We start from the raw sequence: 14,628 nt of genomic DNA, 5'->3' as shown, positions 1-14,628 counted from the left end.
TAGAAGTAAAGAACAGAAAAGAATGTTAGAAAATAATGCACTTTATCACCTCATGTTTATTCAAAGCCATAAAGCTATACAAAATGTACCCCAGAAGTATTTTCCTTTTAACTTTGAATTCTGTAATTGTTACTACACATGTCATATAATTTAAAAGAAGAAAAAATAATCTACCTACTTAAATGTTTTTTTATGCCAACTGTATTCCAGGCTGCCACATGCCCAATTCCAACTATTCTCATTTCTGTTCCTTTGGGAAAGAAATGCTGAGAAGTTTGAAAATGCTATTCTCAGGAGCAAGGCTTCCAAACATTTTGGAACACTAAAACTTTTAGCAATTGACATTCTCACGCTACTAAGAAAGAATAGAAAAAACATCATGCTCCTTGATGGATGGCATGGAACTAGCTTGTGCTGCATCAAGTCAGCCATGATGCAGCCTACAACTTACTCTCATGGCTGAAAGTTCCTTTGCAATCTTTTTCTTAAAAGTATGGCAAAAGTTTGTTTTTTATATATATATATATATATATATATATATATATATATATGGTCTTCTTCATGGTTTTACTCACAAAATTCTTTCTGATGTCCACTGAAAGCAACTGTGTGTGCCATAGCAAAGAAGAACAGTTTATCTAAAGAATGGAAGGAAGCATGTAATGATTTATACGTTCACATGTATTCTTTACTAAGCTGAGACTGGAGTTATAGTATTAATTTACAATTGTTTAAAATTTACCAAAGGACAAGAAAGTAATTTTGTTTTCTACTACCATGCAACATAAATAGATTTCAACTCCCGGGCAGTTGCATTCTTTACATGACACGTCACCGCTATGCAATGGATTAGTTTATTATTCTCCATACGGAATACCGCAGTAGCTCAAGGTTAGAGGAAGCCCTTACCTTTGTATGTGCAGTACATAAAGATGTACTAACATACCTAAGTATAAATGGAGTGTCAACACCCAAAGACTGTTAGATGAATTTAAAAATCAGGAGAGATAGAAGGTGGCAATGGCAAAACACGTGTCACTGGAGAAGACAGACGACAGAATACACACTTGGATATCATTTCAAAGTCACTACACTGCAGGCTTAAGAAAGATTTTTCGCATTCTTCACACTGGTATATTAAAAAAAGTGGTATTTTAGTATATTTTGCGATAGATGCACATTATTACACTCACAAAAGTATGTCTCTATATACACACACACCTAAGCCTGATTTTTGAGATGCACTGGGTGTGTATAGCTATCATAATTTAACACAGATAGTGCTGCTGAAAAAAACTTTGCTGACCACACATAGAAACGGAGTAAACTTCACGAGTATTAGAGCGCATACAGCATTAATTCAAAATTCAATGCTTATGAAAATATTTACAAAAAAAAAAAAGATAATATTTTTTTTTCTAATTGTTTGATATACTTTAAATATTGCTAAAAATGCACCAAAAGTCCTTTCTAGTACCAAGTTTAACTGTATTCTCAAATTTCTATCAATGGATACCTTTTAGGAATGCACACATTTTCACTGCTGGTGCATTTATAAAATTTATGTAAAAGCTTAAAAGGCTGTACATTGCTTTGAACAACTGTTGTTCAACAGGAAAGCCTGATAAAAATATATATATAAATAACGATTTTTTTTTCCATGCAATTTCACTTAGTATTTATCGATAAGAAGAAAAATATACATGAGATCTTGCAAATATACCACCAAAAACAACTGAGGAATTATAAAAAGCACATTTCAATAGCATTAAGCTTGTTAACGTTCCACTTTCCTAACATCTATCTGCTTATAATTCATGTTTCAGAGGTCAGAACACATATAGCCACAGTTTTAAAAAGCAACTAATTAGAATGACTATAAGCTGATTTGTGTTCAGAAGAACATTTTTATTACCTGCCATGTCTTTTTAAGTTTGCAAATCCTATATAAGCAGGCAGTTACTCTGCAGAAGCATTAAGCATAGAAAAACAAAATATATTTACTTTTAGAAGTACACATAAATGTCTGTGTTTTCTAAAAACGAGAATGCACCTGTACATGCAAATTGGTGTCCTTACCGCAATCAATTAAAAAAAAAAAAAATACTACTACATTCCACTCCCCAAAAATGATTTGAAAATCTTTACACAGAGAAAAGCACAATCAATTTGTGTTTTCAGTCAGCAGATCTTACGGCTTTTCTCTAAAATTTTTTTTTTTTTTTCATGAAGTATGTGGTGTTAGAAAATATGTTAGTATGTGGGGTTAGAAAATAAAATGATAGAACCTGAACGATTTTTGAGCCTTTTTCTTTTCTGCTTTCTATCACTGAAGGTATATGATCAATCTTTTCAATATTCCACAATCTCAAAGTAGAATCCTGAGAAACAGAAGCAATTGTTTTGATATGTTTGTGTATTACCAAAACAGAGACTTACATCATTTTCAAGAAGATGAAATCTCATTTTATCAGATGAGCTCTCACCCTGAGAGTGCTTAACTATTTCACATTTAAGTATCACATCTTTGGAAACCTTAGCAATCTTAAAACTGCATGCACGTTTTAAAATAATAACACATATCAATGTGTTATAAAAAAATAAAAACATATCAAATTCTTAAGATTTTCTCTAATTACTTGAGGTAAATACTGCTTAGAACTTAGAATTTTTATAAGCAACTTTACCAGTGTTAGTTTTCATCAAACCAAAGCTGAAAACAAGGGATGAAATCTTCACATCCATTTATAACTTGGCTCCTGAAACCACATCAGGAAATTAGCGATTACCTTTGAGGCTGAAAGAATCCATTTCTTGTTCTCACTAATTGCAACATCTGTCACCCAGTCGCAATGACCCTACAGTAAAGCAAAATTTAACTTTAAGACAAGGAAAAAAATACTTTTCTAATAATAAAAACAACAATCTGTACCATGCATTCATTTTGAAATGCAGAGAGAAAGTTTTTGTCTAAACTTCTCACGTCAAGTCAGGAAAAAATGTTGCTGTGAAGCTCATGTTTTCCTACCTATACCTGAAAACAATGGCCGTTAAAATCTCTGGAAAGCAGACCACCAGTTGTAGCAATCAGAAGCACTGCATCTACACAGTTAGCATGGGTTTAAACTCCATTTAAAGACTTTTTTTTTTTTCTTGCTACTTTTTTAAACAGATTACTAAAGAACTGTAAAGAGAGAGAGTTAATTCCTTATACTCATCACCTACAAAAAGTGGAAAAGAGAAGGACTTAAGGCTGTTTTGCATGTGAAAAGGGAGGGAAGAGGTCTGGGAACAGGCAGCAGCTCTCCCCATTTCAAGGGAAGGAAACCGGTGCTGGAAGCAGGCCAAATCAAGCAGCTGTATCGGATATCCTCATTTTGACAACAGCAGCACTGCTGATTTGAGGTTAACAGCATTGAGTTGGCATAAGAAGAGAGACAGGTTAAAATCTAAAATGATGTGTTAACTCCAGGCAAGGACATTATTCAGACATGAAATGAATTTACAGATAAATTTCCTAGAGTTTAGGACAGCATTGTGTCATTTTGATAGACTAATGCCACACCTAAGAATTAATTATAATAGAGGAACAAGTGTATGTTTTTCAAGCACAAAGTCAAACATGCATACCTAAAATGTAAGCGCTATTTTATAGCAGAATCTTTAAAACACGTTTTTAAATTTAGTTATGAGCACAGAATATATTTATACCAAGGCACAGATACTAAACTGGAATTCTCCATAGTTACAAAGACATTAGCATTTAAACAGATGCCTTCTCATTTTATGGGAAACTGAGTTACTTACAGAGATTGCTGTGAACTGGGAAATTTGCAGTAGTTGTACTACGTAAAGCACCTATTCTGTGGAGAATGCGTGCTGTTACTGTTCAAAAGGTTTAATCACTACAGTTCCAACTCAGGGAGGTACGTAAGCTTACATTTAGGGTATCAGGTGTGAGGCATAAGCTTTTAAGATCTCCCATACAAAGATGCTATCTTGAATGCAAACAGCAGTTGAAATTTATTTTTAAGCTCAAAAGACTTTGAAGAAAAGCAGTCTTTTCTGAGATATGCCAGGTGGGTTTGTTCATGAGAGTTAACTCATTTAACTCATGTTAACGTGACACTTAACTAAGCCTCGAACAGTTTATGTAGCTAAGTCAAAAAAAAATAGGCTGTTGAAATCAGATTTTCACAAGACAGGAAAGAGGCAAGGTTGCAAATCTAAACTCTGACGTTATTGCCTGACTTCTGTGAAATTAACATTTGCAAAATGTGTACATAAGGTTAGGAACACTGTTAATCCTTTTATTTAACTCACATCTGATAATTAGTTGGAGTCTTGTGGATTGTTTCCACTAAAATAAGAAATGAATGAAAGGTAATATAATACAATATGATATGTTTGCAAAAAATAAAGTCATGATGGCCAAAAAAGAAATGAAGGTAGGGTGCTCTTTTTTTCATGCAGGTATTACATATATCCTCAAATTTTGGGTAATATTACCATGGATCTGGAAGAAAAGAGCAGTCCTAGCTCTAAGCAGGGATAGCTAAATACTGAAGACCTACCTCATTTACAGAATTGATCATCCTATAAAGGACCGTAACATGGCTGACCATGTCCCAGTCAATACAGGTAGTAATATAAAGTGCGTAACCTAGGGACTAAACTAAGCCTGACAACCTCAACATTAGTATTTACAGCTTTTGAAATGCTTCCCTTGTAATGTACCATTTTCTGTGGACATATGCAAGCATGTAAACATAAAGCCATACACAGTACGGCATTTTACAGTTTCTATATGCACTGTCATGACTCTTTTTACTTGCTGGAAGAATCTCCTAAAACATAAGCACAACTCATATAATGATTAAATAAATTTTGTTCTTAAAAATAAATAAATAAAAAATAACATATTAATAACTAACAACAAAGGTAGTGTCTTTGTAGATAATTTTGTAAAAATATATTGTTCTGGCAAATTAAATCACAGAAATCCACAATATATTCCTGCCTGTATCTGGAAAGGATGGGCAAGGGTATCTGGTATCAAAATATACAATTCTTTTAAAAGAGCAACACTTTTTAAACCTTCTCATTAAACTACTGATCAAATAAGACCCCAGTACCTTTAAGCTTAGCTTTTTATAGCCTGCGTCTGTTTCCCATATAGCTATAGTTCTGTCATATCCGCCAGACACAACAAGTGTTGCTGAAATATAAAATTAGAATACTCTATTATACCTTTGCTTTGTCATACAGACTAATAAAAAAGACTCCTCCTAGCAGTGAGTCAGACTTTGTTAATAAAATTTAAATAATGAGCTATTAGTCATGCTTTAACAAGATATTAAAAGTTCCTTTTGGCTATTTGTTGCTAATGTTCTTGGTTTTGCAAATAGTAAAACATAAATTTAGTAAACACAAAAATGAGGGGAAATAGCACATGAAATTTTTATTGTCTTAGAAAATCAACAACATACTTTGTTTAAAAGTTTACATATAGAGAGTATTTTCAGAATTGTTAGGTCAACTCTGAGTAAAAACACAATAGCAAAGAGTTTAGCATGGAAAGCACGTTTTAAAATTCCACCGTTCATAGGCCTATTTGCATTTGCATGTCTTCAAAACACGGGTAATTTTTCCCCCTACAAGGTTGCTATTTATTTATATGAGCAGTCTAACTGAGAAGCCACTGTTTGGTTATGCCTGCAGATTGATCGGGCATCTGCAGTTCAGGAGTCATCTTGCCTTAAGTATTCAGATGTGAAGTTGCTAAAGGAAACAGCCAATTAGATCACAATGTACAGAAACTGGTATTAGTCCATTGCAGTGAAGAGAAGAAAATCTGGAAATAGCAGTTTGCAGTAACACAAATTTAATGTTTGTGGAGGGACTAGCAATGGATTGTGATCTAGTGAAAGTAAGGGAACAAGGGCAGTAGGAAATAGCTCTCCACTACCTCCACTCAGATACAGGTAAAGTGGGGAGTCTGCTTTTCCCTCCTCTTCTCCTCTCAAGCATCAAGGACATAACAAGTGCCATGTACCAAATTGTCTTGTATAACTCATAAAAACTTTGGAAATAGTCGTTTCTGTGCTCCATCAGCATAGCCATGAAGTTTTTCAGAAGTACATTACTGGCATACGTTGTTTGCACTATGAAGTAACTTTTGGGGGCACTTCATTACAGATCAGTATTCACTGAATGAGTGTTTACTAGCTAATATCAGGAGAATATCAGCAAGTGCTACGTTAATCTTGTAGTAGTATTGTACTTTCATTCCTTTACAGCCTTTTATTATACCTCCTGATGGGTACCTCAGTTAAGCAGTGTTGCAATGCCTAAAGTAGTGTTTAGACAAAAAATAGACCATCAACTTCAATTTGCTCATTTACATGGACATTGTTTTCTCATAATTAAACATGTTATCTTTGAAATTTCAAATTACTTACATGATTAGTCATTTATGGTTCATCTGATACGTGACATACATAGGTATTGAGATACACCCCGTACTGGTATGAAGATAACTCACCATCTTGGCTAAAAGCACAGCAACTAACAGAACCCTCATGTCCTTGGTTCAAGGAAACAGGGTCATGACATCGAAATTCTCCTGTCTTTATATCCCATATTTTTAAGCTCTTGTCCCAGGATGCTGTGCACAAGTAACGACCATCAGAGGTAAAACAGCAATCTGAGATAGCATTGCTGTGTCCCCTGAAACACAGATAAAAATACCAGAACAGTGAGGTTTTGTAACCATTATGAACCATTATAAAGTGAATTTTAACTATATGAATACTTTTGTAAAGTTTCCAGAGCTGCTTACAATCCCACAGCCAGCATGGGTTTAAATCCCTTATTTAATTAAGTCATATTTCAGGCGTGAACCCTGTTTGTTCAGCAGCAAGTGATCAGTTTTGTTGTTGTTGCTGAACACAGATTAACAAAAAACTGTTTAGCAGTTACAACACAAATACACTTTATTAAAAGCAAGTTACCAAAAAAGCCACTCATTACTTGTTAAAAACAAAACAAAAACAAACAAACAAACAAAACCAGCATGCATCAACCTCTACATGTAAATTTACACTCTAATACTCACAGGAAAAGGATGAATCAATTCTATATTGAAATCTAATTTTGGAAGCAGTGATACCCATAGGAAAAGAAATCTGGAAGTTCCAGAACTGGATGAGAATTCTAGGGCTTTCTGAAGTCTACAGTGGGGAAAGGATTATGAGCATGTTTTACAGGAAATAATGCTGTTGTCATTGTGATTTAAAATAAATATTATTACAAAGTTCCATATTGAATTTCCCATCCAAAGTAATTCCTGATCTCTCAAAAGACAATTTCATTACTGTTTAATGGCAGTCTCTGTTTATTGTTTTTATAATTCAAAGCTAAATTAGTTGAGTTTATTTAAAGACGCTGATAATTTTAACAGCTGATTTGGTATCTGTTGTTGCACGCTTTCTTCTTAAAATGATAATAATACCCTATATTGACATCACTTTTTGATATAATATTAATTTCAGTGAGAGATACAAGGGTTCAGTATGGGAAGGCTCAGGAGCTCATATTAAGCATTGCTGCTGGTACTGGGCATGACATCTCCAAAAGTAAATAAGGACAAATAATCTGGAAAAGCAGTATCTAAACTCAGAGAATGGCTATAATTGGTTCACTGCGAAAATCGAAGTATATATTGATAGGGTCCACAGCATCTGTTTTGAATTCAGTCCTATTTCATACTTCCATTAACAATGTAGATAATGAGAGGAGAGATATGAAAAGAAGCCAAAGAGGGCCTGCAATTTACAGGAGAAAATATTAAAATTCAAAGTGACCTTCACAAATTGAAGAAATGATGTGGAAAATCAAGGGTTATAACAGTCTATATAGAAAGCAGTGCTGTAGTCACTGCAGTCTGTGAGAGTGTTACAGTTTTTTAATCCATTATCTAGTCTAAGGGCTTGTCTGACCATGTCAGTTTGGTCAAGTCTGACATTTAAGAGTAACGTAGAAATAATGAACTGCACAGATAAAGGGTGGGCACAATAGTGTCTCTATCACAGTTCTGCAAAAAGGATATGGCAAAAACTGACTCATATTCATCATCATGTTTTCAAAAAGCAAGAATAAATCACATCCAATATGTATGCTCTATGAATAGTAAGTAATAATACTTAGTTAGAGGGAATACTGTTTCCATTATGGGGCCATATAATTCAAAAAAAATGTGGGCCATTGGAAAGATATGCGATCAACAGCAAAAACAATCAGAAAAGTAGGAAATAATAATTAAATATTAAATGAATAAGGATGGTTCTGTCTTCTGAAAACATGAGTCAGTAGATATAACAAAAGTCCTTGTATATGTATTCAGAAAACAAGGGAATAATCTGTTCTCCATGTCCGAAGTGGTCTAAAAAGAAGTGTGGGACTTTAAGCTGCAGCCAAAACAATCCAGTTTAGGAAAATTCTCTGTATTAGTTTTGCTTCACTCCATTATGTTTTTTAAAGACTTAATTAGTCAACAATTATACAGTTTTCCTAATTAGTAGAAATCACAACCAGTTTAAACTTCGCATGATATTGCATATGCTTATTCCACTATATGTACTTGAGAACCTAGAAACACTAAAAAATAGCACTAGAAATGCTTACAGACATCAGAATACAATTATTTTTTTTCAATTATTTACATCAGGGAGCTTGAATTGTAAGTTTTATTCATGCTTTACATGTCAAATGACATTTTCTATGTCATTTGTTTATTACTTTAGTTCAACAATTACTGTTCATTTTCTCTGTACAAATCTTAAAATAAATCTCACTGATAATTGTCAAAGATGTAAATAATACCATGCATAACTAAAGACAGTATTGTTTCTTACTCATTAATGGTAATTGAAGTGGATCGAGTTGTCATATCCCATAGCTTTATGGTCTTATCATATGATACTGAAGTCACTCTTTGGTTATCAGGATCAAAACAGCATCTTGTGATCGTACTTCTGTGATGACCTGTGCAAAGACACCCAGTGGGACGATTACTTCTGAAGACTGCACGTAGCACTAGGAGCTGATTAGGGGTGATAAAGTCCCTGACCTACAGTCCTGAGTGGAAGCCTCATGGGACTGAGCTCTCACTAGTTAAATTACCTCCAAAGGGAAATTATGCTTCAAAAAAAGAATCGCTGATGGTCTAATTTTGGCCCTATTGTCTCATTTTATAAACCTACTGTGAAAAATAGTGAGCTTACTATCTTGCAGACAAGTTTATTTTGCCTTTCTCACGTAAGGGTATTTGAACTGAGCTGAGGTAATTAATTTTTCTTGTAAGAAACAGAAAAAAATCAGAACTGCATAAATAAGATATAAAAGCATTAAGTCTTACCTTGGACATGTGCTACCACCGTTGCACTTACTGCATCAAAAACAAATATGGCATTACCTTTGTCTGAGCCTGATACCACATATTTACCATCACAAGAAATATTGCATGAAGTTACAATGCCTTCGTGTTCTCTTGTCCACTGAAGAGAAAATAAAAGGTTTTAGAATAATGCTGGAGGTTTAGAGATAAAACTGTTTAACAGCAGACTTCCTATAGTCCGTAAGTAGGCTTGGAAGGAAAGGCTTTGATATTACTTTATTTTGGCGAAAAGTGATAGAAGTATTTATATCCATTTTTTCTATTTTTACATTAGCAATTAATTTAAAATTATACATGGACTCCCTGTTCAAATCCTAAAATTTAATCAATCTTAAACATATCTTCTGAGACAGATTATTATTATTATACCCATTTGTATCTGAAATAACTGAGATGTTCAATGAATTAATCAGGACTAAAAATTAAGCCTACCTAGCCTACCCTAACCATACCATATTGTGCTAACAAATAATGTTTTTTAAAAATTTTATTTACATATATATATATATATATATATATATAGGAATTATACAGTTATACCTTCTGCAGGATGTATTCAAAAGGATACCTACAAGCATTTTTCCTGTTTCCATATCCCAAGCCTTGACAGTGTTATCATAGGATGATGTTACCACTCTAAAAATGACAATGTAAACAGCACTCAATGTTTTCATTTAAAGGAAGTTATTTAGAAATATATGACAATATTTAATTATGACAATGACTTAACATTCACTAATTTAAAATAGATTTTTAAATACAACAGCCAGAATTATCTTCTACCTTAGTGTATGCTTTTTAAAAGGATTATTTATATTTCAGGTAGAAACTGATAATAAAAATATTATCTATGCAATTTTCAGTGCAAGCAGTCAACTCAATTTCATTTAATGCAATACAAGATATTTAATTATTTCTAACTTTAGAAAAAAAAAAAAAAGCCATTATGATGTCTTTCTTTAACGAATGTGAGGTTCTCTTGTCCATAGATAGCTGAGTCTTTTTTTGGATTTTCAGTAGTTATGTTACTGGGTAACCCTCCACCAAAGACACTGCTCTGCACAAACACAAAGCCACATTATACAACAAAGCTATTCAATGAAGTTCACTAAAAGAGACAGATTTCCATGAAATGGGAGGTCAACAATTTTTCCCTCACACAGTTTTATTAGAAAGATGTCCAAATATCTGAAATAAAATTTATAATCAATGTCATTGGATAGGACAAATTATTTTTAGTACCATTGTGGCATTTAAAGTTTTTGATCAAGTTCATAAAATGTCACTTTTATACATTTCACCCAAGAAACTTTACACATTAACATTCTCATAACTAAAAATACAATTGTTATTAAACCTTCTATTTTTTCAGTATGTGCATTTTTCCTGCAATCAACACAAACTCTGATCCTAAATGGAAACACTTAACACAAACGAGCACATGAAGGTTACAAATGGGTAGCAGTTTCGATTGGAGGGCATTTTCCAGAGCCCATGGTATTTTACTTGCTGTTCGGCAGTTTTCAAAAATGAACACAATGGCGACAGGCAGTACAACCCTATTCAATGATCAAAAAGGTGATTAGTCAACTCTCTAACCTGACAAAAACTGATTTAAAGTACAACTTAATGATAAAATATGCCAGAAATAGTACCCCTGGAGGCAATACATAACCTATTTAACCAAGTATTAATATATGTTGCAGTTAATTATTATGACCATAGACTGACACTGGATATGATGCATTTCTTCTGGAATTGACCTGACAGGCTTAATGGAAAGGTTACAGAATATTAATAAACAATACACATAGAAAAGACCTTTTATGACCATATAAAACTCACCAACAGGTGAACGCCTGAAGCTTGGTAATTCAATGCTGTTCTTTTATATAAGTAATAGCTGTTTACATACCCCTTTCAGAACACATGGCATACACTTCCAGCCCCATATAACTCAAAACCAGTCTTAGATAAGTTTTCTGCCCTAAAAGAAGTCACAATCTATCGGACTTTTCCACCATATATTTAAGACAATGAAAGATTCCCATTTACTCCAGTGTACACCAAATAAAAAACAAAAGATTTCAGAGCTCCTGTACAAATTGTAGGTGAGATCAAAGTGAGATTTACGGCAGTTTGAGTGGATGAGTCTGGCCGTAAACAGACTGCTGCCGGGCAGCATAAGGGAAAGTGCAAGGATAGAGAGAATTTGGAGGAATATACGAAGGAAGAGAGATGTAAGACAAAGTGATAATGGAGCAGAAAATTAAGCAAAAAAGTTTGACTGTGATGTAGTAAAAGTCAGAATACCATAGGAACGATTGAAAAAAGTAACTTATTTGTTCTACATCTTGTACAAATTGTTTCCACGTGCAGTGAAGTTTAACCTTGAGTACCACAGAAATTGTCATGCTACATTTTAATAGTATAGTTTAATATAAATTGTGATAGCAAATAGTCACCTTCTGTCATCAGGACTCAAGTTGCACTCAGAAATTGGGGCTGTGTGTTCTTCTTCAAAAACTCGAATAGGAAAACCTTTGGCAACATCCTTGAATAAATCCAAAGTAGTTTGATTAGGAAGTGCTTGCTAAGATTGTGAAAAAATACAAAGCACCAAAAAAAAAAAAAAAAAAAAAAAAAAAAAAAAAAAAAAAAAAAAAAAAGCTTGTGAAATAAGCAAGGCTAGTCTTCCTTGTATTATCTAATCTGAAAATGCAAATGATAATTTATTATTGCAATGTTTCCCAAAAGTCAGTCATGCGTATCATCGTGTTCAGCCACGGACAGCCAATCTCATCAGTACTGGCACACCAAGCATTTTCTTGCATTTCACCACTCTGCCTTTATTTATCTACTTCTATATCAGCCTTGTCCAGGTGTTGGTGTCAGGACTGTCTTTTTGTTCTGTTTGTACTGAACCAACCAGAAATCCCTTGCTGAACTATCACAATACAGATAAAGAATTAGACTGCAAAGATTACAGAAACAATGAAAAGTTAGCTGAAATAATGATGAATATTGTCTCACACCCTAACAATGGTTTCCTCTGCTCCTACTGATACTCCAGCTCCAGTTAAAATCCTATGATCAGCCTGGCTTCCTCCACCTCAGATCATTCCGCTCTCCTTCGCATACGGCATCTTCCTGGGTCAATTATATTTCTGTAGAGAAATCTGTCTCTCTCACACCAACAGTCAGAACTACCTACTTACCATCTTTGATTTATTTGATTTATTCTTTGCTTCTTTTTTTTTTTTTTTTATCTCCCTTGTTCACAAGAAAGTTGATGGGTGATATTTATTTATTTATTGTAATGAAGGCCCACTTCATTGCCTTTCATCTTAAAAACAAATAAACAAACATAAAACCTTGTCTTCAGTCTTCCAGCAGAATATACTGGAAAAATATTCAAAAATCATTCATTTTGAACACTTCCTTCTACAGTGGCGGTGATGTTCAAACACCTAAAACCTGGTTTTATTTCCTGTAACTCTTTCTTAACTATTTTCCTACATGCCTAACTGCCATTTAAGAATGTCCTTAAGGCATTCTTTAAATTTCTGTGCGTAATTCCTTTCATACATAAACATACATTTATCTACCGTAACCATTGTGACACCTCAGAGATCTACCTTTCTACTTACAACCCAGTTCCTTCTGTCCATATAAAAATCTCAGACTTAGACCACAGGCAAATAATAAACTCCATTGCACATGTGTTTTTACATTCATCTTTCATACGGGAATTAAATTTGGCAATCCTGACTACCCCTCCCTACCCCTCCCTTTTTTAAAATATTAATTGTCAAGTCTAAGAGCTGGAGTTGCTTCCTTACGTGGACTTTCACTTGAAGGAGCTATTTCACCTATCAGTAGTAATACCATTTTACAAATTACTGAAAGTGAACGTGTTCTATTTTTTAATTTGTCATCATTGCATTCATAACATACCCACAGCCTCACTGTTCTGTCGTAAGAGCATGAAAGTACTTTTGTGTCTTCAGAGCAAAAATGGCAGGAGCTCACAGTATCGCTGTGTCCTCTTAGAATTTTGAATTGTATCTGTAAACGAATACAGCAAAGTTTAGGAATGCTTTTATTCGAAATCAGTTTTGACAGCTTCCTCCACAAGAGGGAGCACGAAAACAACGACCGGAGCAGAAGTTTGATGCTCCGCTTGTGTGAGGAGTTCACGTCCTTGCCCTGGCGCTGGGCTGCACCTGCTTTCACAATCACCTGGTCGAAAAAAAAAGGTTGCTGGATTTGATTGTTCTGGAGGGAAAGAAGCTGGTTTTGGTGGTAGTGGTGGTTTATTTTCCCCAGTTCGTCTCTCATGCAAAGCAAGTTTTATTTTTAAAATTTGTTAAGTCTCTCTCAAGCCGTTCAAAACCCCTCAAATGTTTCATTGATATTGGCCCATCAAGCGGCAGGACTAAAGGTCTCAGGCTGCGCTGTTTAGCCAAAACCGCTAAAAATGTTATGAAAGACATTTTGAAAAGGCTTTTCTTCAGTCATATGGGACTATGACTGTCTAGCATGCGTTTTCGTGCACTAAACCATCCCCAAACCACCTGCCCTAAGGGTTAACCGCTCGTGAAGCAGCGCGGAGCTCTCCAGCCCTCAGCTTGCCGGAGCCCCGACTATGCTGCTACTCAGAGCCTGCCGGCCCAGCCCACCTGCGCCACGGCATCCTGGTCGCCCCAGCGCCCGTCGGCTGGGATCGGGTTTGGCTTCTGCTCCGGCTCGGGCTCGGGCCCCAGGGCCAACGGGTCCCCGCGGCTGCCCCTCGCCGCCATGAGGCCCCGCGCGCCGCCTCAGCAGACCCGCGGCGGGAGCCCGCGCCCAGGCCCAGCCCCTCGGCCACCTCCGCGCCTGTCAACGAGCCTTTTCTCGCGTTTTTCCTTCCACCCTGAGGACTTTACTTTTACTACTCCACGGGTAGAGCCTACACAAGACTTGCTCTCACCAAGAGCTGCCACAAAGCTGTGGATAATAAATAATTCTTACTAAGTCAGTCACCAAAGAACTGCTGTCTCCAGCTGTGAAAGTCAGTCATGAAGAACTACCATCTCCAACTGTGAATTTCAGTTTAAGTTTTTCTTCATACTTTTGAGCAGGAATGCTGGTCTGGTTTCCAGTACACCTGGAAGGAGAGGTTTGATGTG

The 14,628-nt window shown here is 35.2% G+C and overlaps 1 protein-coding gene across 1 annotated transcript; it reads right to left on the bottom strand.

The window, feature by feature from the left end:
* Positions 1 to 663: 663 nt before the first annotated feature.
* On the bottom strand, positions 664 to 14,372 carry WDR88 (WD repeat domain 88). The gene is made up of 11 exons (XM_035337111.1): positions 14,140 to 14,372; positions 13,415 to 13,525; positions 11,923 to 12,011; positions 10,030 to 10,093; positions 9,419 to 9,557; positions 8,916 to 9,045; positions 6,545 to 6,729; positions 5,136 to 5,218; positions 2,790 to 2,858; positions 2,289 to 2,381; positions 664 to 1,129 (listed from the first exon to the last, which is right to left on the bottom strand). Exons 1-11 carry the CDS (start codon positions 14,257 to 14,259, stop codon positions 992 to 994), a joined length of 1,221 nt encoding a protein of 406 aa, XP_035193002.1. The 5' UTR covers positions 14,260 to 14,372; the 3' UTR covers positions 664 to 991.
* Positions 14,373 to 14,628: the final 256 nt, after the last annotated feature.

This window comes from Oxyura jamaicensis, chromosome 11, assembly GCF_011077185.1.
Source record: "Oxyura jamaicensis isolate SHBP4307 breed ruddy duck chromosome 11, BPBGC_Ojam_1.0, whole genome shotgun sequence".
Classification (NCBI taxonomy): Eukaryota; Metazoa; Chordata; class Aves; order Anseriformes; family Anatidae; genus Oxyura; species Oxyura jamaicensis.
The sequence above is the reverse complement of the archived record's forward strand: the minus strand, read 5'-3'. Positions and strand labels throughout refer to the sequence as shown.